This window comes from Trachypithecus francoisi, unplaced genomic scaffold, assembly GCF_009764315.1.
Source record: "Trachypithecus francoisi isolate TF-2019V2 unplaced genomic scaffold, Tfra_2.0 Lachesis_group21, whole genome shotgun sequence".
NCBI classification, from domain to species: Eukaryota; Metazoa; Chordata; class Mammalia; order Primates; family Cercopithecidae; genus Trachypithecus; species Trachypithecus francoisi.
In genome coordinates this window covers 58,458,232-58,471,868 of record NW_022681467.1, presented here as the reverse complement: position 1 = coordinate 58,471,868, position 13,637 = coordinate 58,458,232, and the positions used below count along the sequence as shown (strand labels likewise).

Genomic DNA, 13,637 nt, shown 5'->3' with positions numbered 1-13,637 from the left:
CACCCGCTTCCTCCCCGCACCCGCTGCAGCGGTCCTCCTGCGGGCGACTCGGGAGCTCCTACCTGCGTAGCCGGCTGCGGGAAGCGGCCAATTTGGCCTCCGATTCTGCTCGGTCCTGCCCTCCCCCACGGAGGGGCTCGGGGAGCTGAACCGGTGCCCAGGCCTCCCGCCCCGGCGCTCCAGCCCCCGCCCACGATGGCGGCACCTGCCGCGCTCCTACGCCACCAGGTCGGGCCCTGCGCACCCGCGCCCGCTCCCCGCTCCCTGCGCGCTCACCGTCCTCTTCTCCAGGGCCTGGCCGCCGCGCAGCGCTGCGCTCCACGCTCTGGCCTCCCCGGCCGCCCGCGCCTCTTCATTCATCGGCTGGGGCCGCCCCCGCCGCAGAGGGAGGGCGGGGTTTCCTGCGCGGGGTCCGCCTCACCCCCCACGGCCAATGGCAGCGGCGTCCGGGGCCCCACCCCTGAGGGCACAGAGGCGGGAACGCGCGGCGGGGTACCAGGGCGTCTCTCTCCCGGGCGCCGCCGCTTCCCGGAATCCCCGCTCCAGCTCCAAGGACCGGCATCGCTGCCGCAGCCGGGAAGCCGAGAACGCGCGGTGGCGACGCCGCCCCAGGCCACGCGGCGAGGCGGTTCCGCGCGGACTCGGGATTCGCTCCTGGGCGCTGTGGGGCCGAGTGGAACGAAGCCGCCGTTTTTCGGCTCCGCCCTTCGGAAGGGCCGCCGCAGGGTCTGGGCCACGTGGGACCCGCGGCGGAGGGGCTGGGGGAACGTCACGGGCGGCCCTGGTGAAGGTGCCCGCCGCCCCTGGCCTGAACCCCAGGTCCTGTTCTGGCACGCGCCCCATCTGCGCCACGGTGAGACCGGCGCCCTAACCTGGGAATCCGGGGGATCTCCAGCCCATTGCCTTTTCCATAACACCATCCTCTTTTTCATGTTAGCACTGAGGGTGGAAGGCAGGGAGGTGCCAGCCACGTTCCCTTCCACAGAGGGAATTCCCTGTTGGAATTCCTGCCCCGGCTTCCTGCCGTCCGTTCTGGAATACATTGCCCCAGGCCTCCGAGCCTCAGTTTCCTCGTTTGTAAAATGGGGGCGATAACAGAGCGTCCTCAAAGGGGATAAGACGGAAGAAGTTGGCTCATATCAGGGTTCATAATTGTTGCCGAGTATTAACAGGTAACCACAGCCACACTCCACAAAGCTTCCCTTTTAGTGTCAGTGAAACTAATTTAAAAGAAGTTTCCAAAAGTCAAGCGTGTGTGTGTGTGTGTATCCTGAGATAAGTCAGGTAAGGGGGAAATGACCACCCCACGACCGCAGGCTGGTGAGGAAGTCCCAGCCACGAAGGCGGTGCTGCAGGACCTGGCCTGGTCGCATAGGGTAGGGGGTGGGTTCACCGTGGAGAGGCCAAGGAGGTGCCGAGGCTTGTGAGAAAAGGCCCACAACCCCATGCGGTTATTTATGAAATGGTTTTCCTTCCTCCAGGGCTTGGGGCTTGTGCCCACTCGCATCTGGTCCTGGGACCCCCTGGTGGTGTCCTCAGGGTTCCCGCTGTCCCGGGCCGGCCTCCACTTCTGGAAGCAGATGGGAGGCCCACTGCTGTTGGGTGCATCCGCTTCCATTCCTGACACTGCCCTTTAAGAGAAAACACTACCCGCATTGTTCCCAGATGAAGAGGGTCCCTCCCCGAGGGTGAAGCGTGCCGCAGAGGCTCGCGGCCCTGCCAGGAGTGGAAGGTGCACTTCCAGAAGTATCCACTGCCAGGAGTGGAAGGTGCACTTCCAGAGGTATCCACTGCCAGGAGTGGAAGGTGCACTTCCAGAGGTATCCACTGCCAGGAGTGGAAGGTGCACTTCCAGAAGTATCCACTGCCAGGAGTGGAAGGTGCACTTCCAGAGGTATCCACTGCCAGGAGTGGAAGGTGCACTTCCAGAGGTATCCACTGCCAGGAGTGGAAGGTGCACTTCCAGAGTATCCACTGCCAGGAGTGGAAGGTGCACTTCCAGAGGTATCCACTGCCAGGAGTGGAAGGTGCACTTCCAGAGGTATCCACTGCCAGGAGTGGAAGGTGCACTTCCAGAGGTATCCACTGCCAGGAGTGGAAGGTGCACTTCCAGAGGTATCCACTGCCAGGAGTGGAAGGTGCACTTCCAGAGGTATCCACTGCCAGGAGTGGAAGGTGCACTTCCAGAGGTATCCACTGCCAGGAGTGGAAGGGCACTTCCAGAGGTATCCACTGCCAGGAGTGGAAGGTGCACTTCCAGAGGTATCACTGCCAGGAGTGGAAGGTGCACTTCCAGAGGTATCCACTGCCAGGAGTGGAAGGTGCACTTCCAGAAGTATCCACTGCCAGGAGTGGAAGGTGCACTTCCAGAGGTATCCACTGCCAGGAGTGGAAGGTGCACTTCCAGAGGTATCCACTGCCAGGAGTGGAAGGTGCACTTCCAGAAGTATCCACTGCCAGGAGTGGAAGTGCACTTCCAGAGGTATCCACTGCCAGGAGTGGAAGGTGCACTTCAGAGGTATCCACTGCCAGGAGTGGAAGGTGCACTTCCAGAGGTATCCACTGCCAGGAGTGGAAGGTGCACTTCCAGAGGTATCCACTGCCAGGAGTGGAAGGTGCACTTCCAGAGGTATCCACTGCCAGGAGTGGAAGGTGCACTTCCAGAGGTATCCACTGCCAGGAGTGGAAGGTGCACTTCCAGAGGTATCCACTGCCAGGAGTGGAAGGTGCACTTCCAGAAGTATCCACTGCCAGGAGTGGAAGGTGCACTTCCAGAGGTATCCACTGCCAGGAGTGGAAGGTGCACTTCCAGAGGTATCCACTGCCAGGAGTGGAAGGTGCACTTCCAGAAGTATCCACTGCCAGGAGTGGAAGGTGCACTTCAGAGGTATCCACTGCCAGGAGTGGAAGGTGCACTTCCAGAAGTATCCACTGCCAGGAGTGGAAGGTGCACTTCCAGAAGTATCCACTGCCAGGAGTGGAAGGTGCACTTCCAGAAGTATCCACTGCCAGGAGTGGAAGGTGCACTTCCAGAGGTATCCACTGCCAGAAGTGGAAGGTGCACTTCCAGAAGTATCCACTGCCAGGAGTGGAAGGTGCACTTCCAGAAGTATATCCCCTGCGAAGGAAGGGGGCTGAGCTTCACTGCAGACCTGGCCTCGGGTGCGGAGTCTGCGGGAGCAGCATTTCCAGGCAGACCTGACAGAAGGTGCCTTTGAGAGGTAGTGAGCTCCCTGTTACAGGAGGCGTGTGAGCAGAGACAGCCCATCTTCTGGTGATAATGCTGGAGAAGCACTTCGACTGTCAGAAGCATGACTGGACTCTGTTTCCAAAACTCACTTCTGGATTCTATCCCCTCAAAACATTATTTACACAATGTTTTTCCTTTAAACAATTCACATATTTGGTTAAAAGGGTAAGTTTATTTTTAAAAAGGTCAGTGTCAATTACCACAAAGAGGTTACCATAAAAATAGATAAAAAGAAACAAAATGGTATTAAACTCTAGCCAAATATTGCTACCTGTGGAGTGTTCCCGGCCTCAGGCCTGCCTTAGACCCCACCAGGCATTCTTTGGGATTCCTGCATAGGCACCATTGGAAATGTAAATCCAGAGCAAACATTTCGGGTACATTCATGCAAACGCAGGCCCTCAGTCCTGTCCTCAAAGGCAAACCCTGGTACCCAAGCTCCCCAAGAGGCTCCTAGGAGCGCCAGGAGGCCTTCACCCAGGCCTCACCTGTGCGAGCTGCCGGAAGGGTCCTGCCGCAGGCCATCAAGGTGGTCTGCAGGTCTGGCCCAACTCCAGGCCCCACATGGTGGGGTCCATCTGCACCAGTTTTCGGGAGCTGACTCTGTCCTTACTCTTGCCCTAGAGGACTTGGGGTCAGCTACAGAGCACAGCAGTGTCTTGGAACAAGGGCAGCCTGATTTTGTGCCCTGGAACATACTGAACTCAATAAGTTCTATCCCAGCAGGGCTTTTTTTCTTTCTTTTCTTTTCTTTTTCTTTTTTGAGAGGAAATAATTAAAAGAAAAAGAAAGCAAGAACCCCCTGGCTCCCCTGTGGCCTTGCAGGGCTGCACTGCTACCTGTCAGGGCGGCTTCAGGAGGCTGGGAACAGATGCTGCGTGTTTACTGGCCACTTACTGTTCTCTGACATCATCTTTAGAGGCACCCCAAAGAGCTGAAAGGTGACAGCCTGTATTTCCGCCTCCCTCTCTATGGACATTGTCACTTGGAGGAAAATCGATCTGAAGATCAGAAGAGAAATGTAGAGAGAGAAGAGAGAGATACGACAGGTCGAGGGACAGGTTGATGGCCAACCCAGAAACAGCGTGGGATCCTGGCCAACCCAGAAACAGCGTGGGATCCCGATGCCTCCGCCTGGGGGGTCCAGCCTGGAACACACACCATTCCCGGCTCTGACCAGGAATGGTATCCAAAAAATGACCTCACTTAGCTATTAGTACTTGATTAGGAGGATACTTAAAATCCTGATAATATTTTTGTGGTTGCTTCCATTTGTGGTCATATTTCATTTCTATTTTCTGTCAATTTGGTATGTGTCTTAGCTGACGCATTTGAAACTGCCTGTCCTTCCTTGACTTACCAAAAAAATGGCCATTTCAGCCTCATGATAATGGATAAGCCTCAGAAATGAAAACATCGCTTAATTGTTTCATTATTTCAAAGTCTTAGGCTGTGACCATGCAGTGGAGGCTCTCGAGAAAGTTTCTAACCATGATTTAAAGTTATGACTGCACTGCTTTGCATGAGAAAGAGGGTTTTGCTGAAGCTTCAAGGTGATCGGGCTGCAGGCAAAACGTGGCTTCAAGTCCCCAGCTACAGAGTCGCACGTTTCAATCTGTTAAATGCTAAGTTCAGGTGACGAGTTAGGATCATGGTGCGACCCAGATGTGGGCTGGCGGCTGGCACACAGCTTAGCAAACAGGAGAAGCACAAGACCGGAGTGGCCTTAGGAAAAACTCAGCCCAGAGTTGTCCAAATGTCTGCGATGGAGGAGTTACATGGGGGCATTAAGATTGTCAGGTTAGGGAAGGGCACAGGTGGCTGGGAGGCTCTTAGGTAGCAAAATTCTATGGATGATAGAAAGCATGTTCTCTCTTGGAAATCGTCAGTCCATGTCCCTCCCTGTTGGGAGCTCCCTTGGAGCAGGGTGTGGCTGGAGGGCCCAGCTTGCTGGCCATGCCTCGGGCATGGCATTGCTTTTCCTGGGCTTCTGCTTCCTGCTCTTCCCGGTGATCTGTGTCCTGCGGGGCACACAGCAAGCCCTCCGTGGGATGAAGATCTTCGTCTTCCATCCACGCTGCTTTTCTCGCCCGCGATGTGACCTGAGGCACTGGCCCCGCTGAGCTGGGCCCTTGGCCAGTGCTATACAAACACCATCCACCGTCCGGTGACAGCAGCCTAGCAATTGAACAACAGAGGTCTCCCACTGTCCTCCCTCCTGCTGTCCTCCCTCTGCATCTCCCAGAGCAGGACAACTCCAGGGAGACAGACTCAATTCAGTCTTTGCCTGTTTCAGAGACTCTGTCACCATTAAAAGTGGCCACCAGGGAATCTGATTCCATTGCACCAGGTCTCAGGTCTCAGGCGTTCTTCCAAAATGCTGGTGGATGGTGGGCTCTCGCCCTGGGATTATAGATGCCCAAATCAACCATATGTGAATAACACTGCATTTAACCTGCCGACAAAGGGTGGCCTTCTTGATGGTGGTGAAGGAAGTTTTGACCCAGGAGAACAGAGACCGTCATTCACAAGCACTGGGGTCTGGCGAAAGCACAGGCTTCAGCATCTGGACAGGCAGCTACATTATGGTATCATGTTCTCTTTAGAAGCCACCAACTAATTCCTGTGTGTTCAGAGCCTGCTGTTAGAGATTAGGTTTGGGGTAGAAAAAATTGGAATCTGGACTTCCCTGCCTGGCCAGACGGCCCTGAGCTCTGACACATGATTTGAGGACACCTGGAGTGCCCTGAGTTCCAGGGGACACATATCAGCCAAGTGGGGAAAAGGCCACTGAATGCCGGTGGCTCCATGGCAAAGGCACATGGAGCTGCAGGAAGAGACGTGCTGCCCCCAGCACTGCAGAGCACCAGCCCTGTCCACACCCGGGGCCTTGGCTGCCCACAGCCTCTCTAGAAGGGTCATCTGAATTTCCCTGGTGATCTGCTTGTGAGGTCTTCTACATACGCTCTTACAAAGAGATAAACGTCTGCCAGCCCGAGGGCATCTGGAACTGCCTCGGTCTGCCTGGCTCCTGTGCCTGCCCGCAGGTCTGGGGGTGGAGCTGTTCACAGGGCTCACTTGGCTGGGACCTCACATTCTGGAAGGGCCTGGCATTAGGTAAGTGATAACCTTAGCTTCCAATACAACCATGCGTGCAGTCCCGGACCCGCCGAGGCACAGACCTGTCAGGTCTTCCACTCTCATCCTGGCCCACCCAGCATGACTAGCAAGATTATATTGCATTGAGGGTGTTTACGGTAAAAGCATTAAATGCAATCATTTGCGTTGTTGGCAATTGTTTGCCGCCCTCTTTGAGCACTCATTCCCTCATGTTTCATTTACTGGGACTTTGGCAAATGGAAGTGGACAGTCCCTGTCCCCGCCTCCAGGGCCCTGCCTTGGCACCTTCCCCACCAAGCTGACACCTCTGTGAGCCTCAGAGAAGCTAGGAGCTTTGGAGCTTTGTCCAAGGACATGGACACACCACTGCAGCCTCACTCACTTGGGGGTGAAAGGAAGGTGACCTGCCAGGCCCTTTCAAAGTTCGCTGACGATGTGCAGAGCTCCCTGGCTGTGTGTGCAGAGCTCCCTGACAGTGTGCAGAGCTCCCTGACAGTGTGCAGGGTTCCGTGGCTGTGTGCAGAGCTCCCTGACAGTGTGCAGAGCTCCCTGGCTGTGTGTGCAGAGCTCCCTGGCTGTGTGCAGAGCTCCCTGGATGTGTGTGCAGAGCTCCCTGGCTGTGTGTGCAGAGCTCCCTGGCCGTGTGCAGAGCTCCCTGGATGTGTGTGCAGAGCTCCCTGGATGTGTGTGCAGGGCTCCCTGGCCGTGTGCAGGGCTCCCTGGCTGTGTGCAGAGCTCCCTGGCCGTGTGCAGAGCTTGCTGATCATGTGCATAGCTCCCCGGATGTGTGCAGAGCTCCCTGGCCCCGTGCAGAGCTCCCTGGCCATGTGCAGAGCTCCCTGGATGTGTGCAGAGCTCCCTGGCCGTGTGCAGAGCTCCCTGGCCATGTGCAGGGCTCCCTGGCCATGTGCAGGGCTCGCTGGATGTGTGCAGAGCTCCCTGGCCGTGTGCAGAGCTCTCTGGATGTGTGCAGAGTTCCCTGGCCGTGTGCAGAGCTCCCTGGCTGTGTGCAGAGCTCCCTGGCTGTATGCAGAGCTCCCTGGCCATGTGCAGAGCTCCCTGGCTGTGTGCAGAGCTCCCTAGATGTGTGCAGAGCTCCCTGACCATGTGCAGAGCTCCCTGGCCGTGTGCAGAGCTCCCTGGCCCTGTGCAGAGCTCATTATTGGGGGAAGTCAGGTGATAGAACCCAGAGGCACAAAAATAGGGATGCCCACAGGTCCCTGAGATTCCTTCCTGAGTGGTGTCTGCTGTCCCTGGAGTCCTGTGACCCTGGAATTACCATGACCATGTCCATCTTGTGCCGACCTGCTCTGCCCTGGAACATGCTGCCCAGGGGCTGGGTGAACTGTCAAAGCTAGTGAGCAACATTTAAGCCCACACAGGGGCAAGGAATTTTCCAGAACTTTCTGTGATTAGGTGCCATGTGGTCTGCATCCTGCAGGCAAGCCGGACCCTTTCCCATGTAGGGGACTCACAGATTTTTCATTTTCCCCATTACAGGGTAGAAATGGGATTTTCTGGCTCACTGAGAGGCCTGGATGTTCTACTTAAACCCCAGGAACGTGGAGCTCTCGGGGAGATTAGATGAGCCAGCTCAATTTCCTGACCCCAGATGGTTTGCTCCATCTGCAGGAAGGGGGTGGCTCCTGCTTACAGGGCCCAGGGCTGAGCCAGCCGGTGCGCGCTGCACCTCCCTGGGGTGCCTTCCTGGCCTGTCTCATCCCCCAGCCACTCCTCTGGCTGGCGCTGGAGCCAGGCCTGCTGGGCTCCTCTGTGCTGTCACAGAGGCTTGATTCCCCCAGATATGCTTCCCACAAATCTTTCCAGAGGCTCTGGCCAAGTGGCTGAGGTTGTCAGAAAACCTGGGCACTACCAGTGCCTGTGGCCACCTCTCCCTGCCCGCACCACCCTCTCCTCCTCCGCCGCCCTCCTGGGCCGACTCCCACCCCGGCCCCTAAAGAGGCAGCCACATCCCCCTTTCCTTCCCAGGGCTAATCCTGTTCCCTGCCTTTCTACCCAAGCCCCTACCCCAAGTCCCACGTCCTAAAATGCTGTGAACTCAGTCCGTTCGCCCCATTTGCTCTGCTCCACCTTGGCACCCCTGGGAGAGCAGCTTCCTCTGGGAACACGAGTGTCCCCTGCTCCTCAAGTCCTCACCCCACCATCACCTGCTCCTCCTCAGCAGCCTTCAGGACAGGTCTAGCCCCGACCACACCCTGGCTTCTGTGGCCATCTGTGTCCTGCACAGCCCCAGGACATGTCTGCAGCAAGGCATCCAAGTTCTGGGCTCAGAGAATCCCACGGCCCAGCCCCTCCTCAGGTCCAGCCCCATCTGCAGCCTCCGCCGTACTGCCTGGAGGCGCCCTCCTCTTCCCCCACAGGCTGCGGGCTTCAGGCTGCGGGCTTTGGGCTGCGGGCTGCGGGTGGGCTGTGGGCTCTCTCTCCTTCTGCCTCTGTCTTTCTGTCTGCCTCCTCTATTTGTCCCAGGAATTTTATTTATTGCAAAAACCACATTACAACAGTATTAAAGGAAATGTTTAAAGGAAAACATTTGCTGAAGGCCCAAGGACATGAGTCCAGCAGCAATGTTCCTATTTTCCATATTTTCTTCTGGCCTTGCCCAGTGATAGCCACATTTATGATGCCAGCTCCGGGGACGGACTCGCCTCCGCGCTGTGCGCTCTGCATTTTCCACAGTGCTGCAGCCTCCCCACCAGCCTCCGACTGAGGGCCACGGCCACACCTCTGTGTGTCCCCACCAGCCTCCCGCTGAGGGCCACGGCCACACCTCTGTGTGTCCCCACCAGCCTCCCGCTGAGGGCCACGGCCACACCTCTGTGTGCCCCCACCAGCCTCCCGCTGAGGGCCACGGCCACACCTCTGTGTGGGCACACGCCTCGCAGCCGTCTTCCCTGTTTTATCCACACAGGCTGACATGTTCATGCTGTTCCTTGTCCTGGAGAACTGTCTCAGAGGTCCCCGGAGGGAGGTGGCAAAGGTGAAATCAGCAAGGATTGGGTGTGGGGTAACCTGCCAGGGCCTTTTGGGAGAATAACCTGACGTTGCCTGTCACCAGATAGAATGCACGCAACCCTACCTCAGCAAACTGCAGACAGCCTGGAGTCTGCCTATGGGGAGCTGTCGAGTGCGTGACAGGGTGGGAGCGGTGGGCATAACTGAGGGAGAAACGTCTCGGCCTCACTGCCATCCCAGAGAGCAGCTTGGGGCTCTGAAACCCTGGTGCTTTTTCAGGGAGGGGGCACCAGCAGACTGCCCAGTGGGGAGGGCGGGACAGGGGGCAGCGGGACAAGGTGCCACCTTCTGAACGCTCCTCACTTGGTCCACTGAGCACCTATTTCTTTGTCTTAAAAAATCCACTGGGAGACAGCAGTATTTCTTTGGACGGGCCTGTCCTAAGGCAGGGTGCATTCCTCCCGAGTGGGTGCCAGCTCCCTGGGTGGCCCCTCACACCCAGCAGGGATCACCACAACCGGGCGCACTCCTCCCGAGTGGGTGCCGGCTCCCTGGGTGGCCCCTCACACCCAGCAGGGATCACCACAATCACAGCCCACGGCACACCTGCCCCAAGCCAGGCCCCACGACGCCAGGCATCTCCCAGGGTGGTCCGTCAGGGGCTGGGAAGACGGCGCCTCCACCCCGCCGGTGCCTTCCACCCTGCTCTCGGTCTCTGTCTCTGTCTCCCGCCCCTCCTCCACATGACCAGAGGTGTCACCATACAACACACAGCTCAGGCACTTCCTCTCTGCCACCACCTAAACACAACACTCCCGACCCCTGTCCAGGATTCCCCTTGGCCAGCATGCCCCTGGGTTCCCCTGTTCAGTCCAGGAGGCTCATGCCCCCAGCACCCCTGCTACCACCAGCAGGAGGACGCCACTGAACCCCGGGACCTGGAGCCCCCAGAGAAGCTGCCCCACCTCACCCAATCCCGTGGCTCTGGGCAGGGCCTCTGGATGGGGGTAAGGTCCCAGGAGAGAGAGGCTCCCGGCAGGCAGGGCAGGCTAGGCCAGGTGACACAGGACGATCTCCAGGAGAGAATAAGGGAGTATGCTGGAAGCTTCAGGGAGACCGTCGTGGTGCGGGGGGCTGGGGGTCTTGGCTGGGCCTGGCTGTTCTCAGCCAACTTCCCTTTCTCCTGGGCTGGTTCCGAGTGTCAGACTGGAGCACTTGGCATTTGGTGGTGCCCCAGCCTTGCCTCTGCCCCCTCCCTTGAGGACCCCATTCCCCGGGCCTGGAAGCCCCTCTGGCGTCTGCGGAGCTGCAAGGATCTTGGTTTATTCTCGCCCTCCTGTACTGACGGCACATCCTCTTTGACCTTAGCAAAGGGCGCCTGCGTGGCTGCTGCATGCACCAGAGCTGCGAGGGTGGCTCGGTGCTGGGAAGAATGCACGTTCTCTGAAAGAGAGGGCCCCCTTTCAGCCTCTCTCAGGCCTGAATTTGGGAAGACTGCGGCCAGTAAGGACAGCCGCCTCCCGCACGGTCCCTGACTGTCTGCCTTCTGGGAACTTCAGGTTTCAAATTTTAATTAATTCATTTTTTAAAAATCAACAAATAAAAATGCTCCGTAAAGTGTTCAACACGGTTTTCGGCATACGTATGCTCTGTGAAATGGCCCGATGAAGCGATTAGCACAGTCATCCCTCACATACTTACATTTTTTTGTGGTGAGAACATTTAAAGTCCACTCTTTCCAGTTTTTAAGTGTACATTAATAGCTGTAATCACCACGTTGTGCATCAGACCTCCAGAACTTTCTCATCTTAGAACTGAAACTTTGTGCTCTCTGGCCAGCGTCTCTGCTGCTCCCCTCCAGCCCCTGGAAAACACCCTTCTGCTCTCTGTTTTATGAGTTCAACTTGAATTTTAGAGTCCATGTGTAAGTGAGAACATGTAGTATCTGTCTGTCTGTGCCTGGCTTATTTCACTTGGCATAATATCCTCCAGCTTCATCCAGGTTGTTGCCAATGACTGAATCTCATTCTTTTTTGTTTTTTGAGATGGAGTCTTGCTCTGTTGCCCAGGCACCATCACAGCTCACTGCAACCTCCGCCTCCCGGGTTCAAGCGATTCTCCTGACTCAGCCTCTGAGTAGCTGGGATTACAGGCATGCGCCACCACGCCTGGCTAATTTTCGTATCTTTAGTAGAGACAGGGTTTCACCATGTTGGCTGGCCTCAAACTCCTGTTGGCTGGTCTCGAACTCCTGACCTCAGGCGATCCACCTACCTTGGCCTCCCAAAGTGCTGGGGTTACAGGCGTGAGCCACCGTGCCCTGCCTGAATCTCATTCATTTTTAGGGCTGAGTAGTACTCCACTGTGTATCTACACCACACGTGTAAAATCCACTCCTCTGCCTTTGGATACTTCCATATCTTGGCTGTTGTGGGCAGTGCGGCAATGAACATGGGGGTGCTGGCGTCTCCCCTAGGTGCAGAGTCCACTTCTGGGTGCATTCCCAGCAGAGAGATTGCTAGATCCTAGAACAGTTGTATTTTTAATTTTTGATGAACTTCCACAGTGTTTTCCATAATGACTGTACTGATTTACATTTCCAGCAACAGTGCACAAGGGTCCTTTCTCCGCATCCTCCCCAACGCTGGCTGGCTTCTGTGTTTTCATAATTGCCCTCCTAACAGGTGTGAGGCAATAGCCCATTTGGTTTTGATTTGCATTTCCCTGATGAGTGCTGATGGGACACTTTTGTCGTATGCCTGTTGCCCATTATCCTGTCTTCTTTGGAGAAATCTCTGTGGAGGTCATTGACCTGTTTTAAAATTGAGTTCCTTGTTTTCTTGCTGGTGAGTCGTGTGAGTCCCACATGTATCTGGATGTCCATTCCTTATCAGATGTAAGACTGGAAACCTTACCTCCCGCCTGGAGGAAATATTTGTTTTCCTCTGTTTCCCTTGCTGTGCTGAAGCTGTTTAATCTGATGTACTCGTGGGTGTCTGTGTTTGTGCTGCCTTTGTTTTGATGTCATATTTCCAGGGATTTCTTTTTTTTTTTTTTTTTGTATTTTTAGTAGAGACGAGGTTTCACCATGTTAGCCAGGATGGTCTCGATCTCCTGACCTCGTGATCCGCCCGTCTTGGCCTCCCAAAGTGCTGGGATTACAAGCTTGAGCCACCGCGCCCGGCCTCCAGGGATTTCTTAAAAGTGCACCTGCACTCACTATTGGTGGGAACGCATGATGGGTGCGGCCACTGTGGAAACCAGTAGGGCTATTTCTCAAAGAATTAAAAATAAAATTCCACTTATGGGTATATACCTCCCGAAATTGAAAGCAAGGACGTGAAGAGATATTCGTCCATCCCTGTTTGTAGCAGCCATGTTCACAATCACCAAAGGTGGACACAACGCGGTGTCTCCTGACGGACGCATGGTCCATTCACACAAGGGGATATCACTCAATCTGAAAACCGAAGGAAGCTCTGACACCTGCTACAACATGGGTAGACCCTGGGGACATACTGCTCGGTGAAGTAAGCCAGTCACAAAGGGACAAGTACCGCATGATTCTACGTATAGGAGGTCCCTAGTCAAGTTCACTGAGCCAGACAATAGGATGGGGGTTGTCAGACGCTGGGGAGAGGAAAAGGGGGAGTTATTGTTTACTGAGTGTGGAGTTTTGGGTGTGCAAGCTGGAAAGTGATCTGGAAATGGATGGTGGTGATGAATTCACATTGTGAATGTGCTCCGTGCCGCTGAACTGTACCCTTCAACATGGCAAAGGCAGTGATGGCTGCAGCGTGTGCAGCGTCTAGAGCGGCCACTGCCATCACGCCAGCTGCAGCAGGAAGGTGTCGGCAGTGGTGGCAGGAGTGGCTGCAGGAGCAGCAATGGCGGTGATGGAACCTCTGTGCCCCACATCCCCGAGGCAGCTGACTGCACCACTCCCACCCTCACATGGCCAGGCAGGACCCACTCCCAGGCCCAGGGGCTCCACCACGGCCTCAACCTCACTCCCTACTATGTCTTGGGAGCCCCTGAGCACTTGGCAGAAGGCACAGCGGGACTTGTGGGGCCGGCCTCGAGTGTGTCGGGTTCATTTGTGCAAAGGTGGTTGGGGCCACCTCGCCACCTGCACTTTGCCCACCACCACTGCAAGGAAGACATGGAGAGGATGCAGTCAGTCCGCACCCCTAAGAGCCTCCCCACCCCCAAGCCGGCTGCCCCCGGGAGCCACTGCAATGAGGCTGAGCCAAGTCACACGCTGGCAGGAAAGCAGCATGGTTGGACATGGCAG

At 56.3% G+C, this 13,637-nt stretch overlaps 1 protein-coding gene across 5 annotated transcripts in view; it reads right to left on the bottom strand.

Annotated features, from left to right (window-relative positions):
* SLCO4A1 (solute carrier organic anion transporter family member 4A1) overlaps positions 1-1,466 on the bottom strand; it is a 35,542-nt gene extending 34,076 nt beyond the window's left edge. For 3 of the 5 annotated variants that reach the window (XM_033187018.1, XM_033187013.1, XM_033187014.1), the window contains exon 1: positions 4-23. Coding sequence is in view for 1 of the 5 variants with exons in the window: in XM_033187017.1 (XP_033042908.1) it covers positions 277-356 (80 nt within the window). In the remaining 4 variants the exon portion in view is untranslated. Of the gene's footprint in view, positions 1-3; positions 24-62; positions 187-276 lie in introns of those variants that run through there. The other 2 variants (XM_033187017.1, XM_033187020.1) reach the window with 2 other exon arrangements.
* Between the last annotated feature and the right edge of the window lie 12,171 nt (positions 1,467-13,637).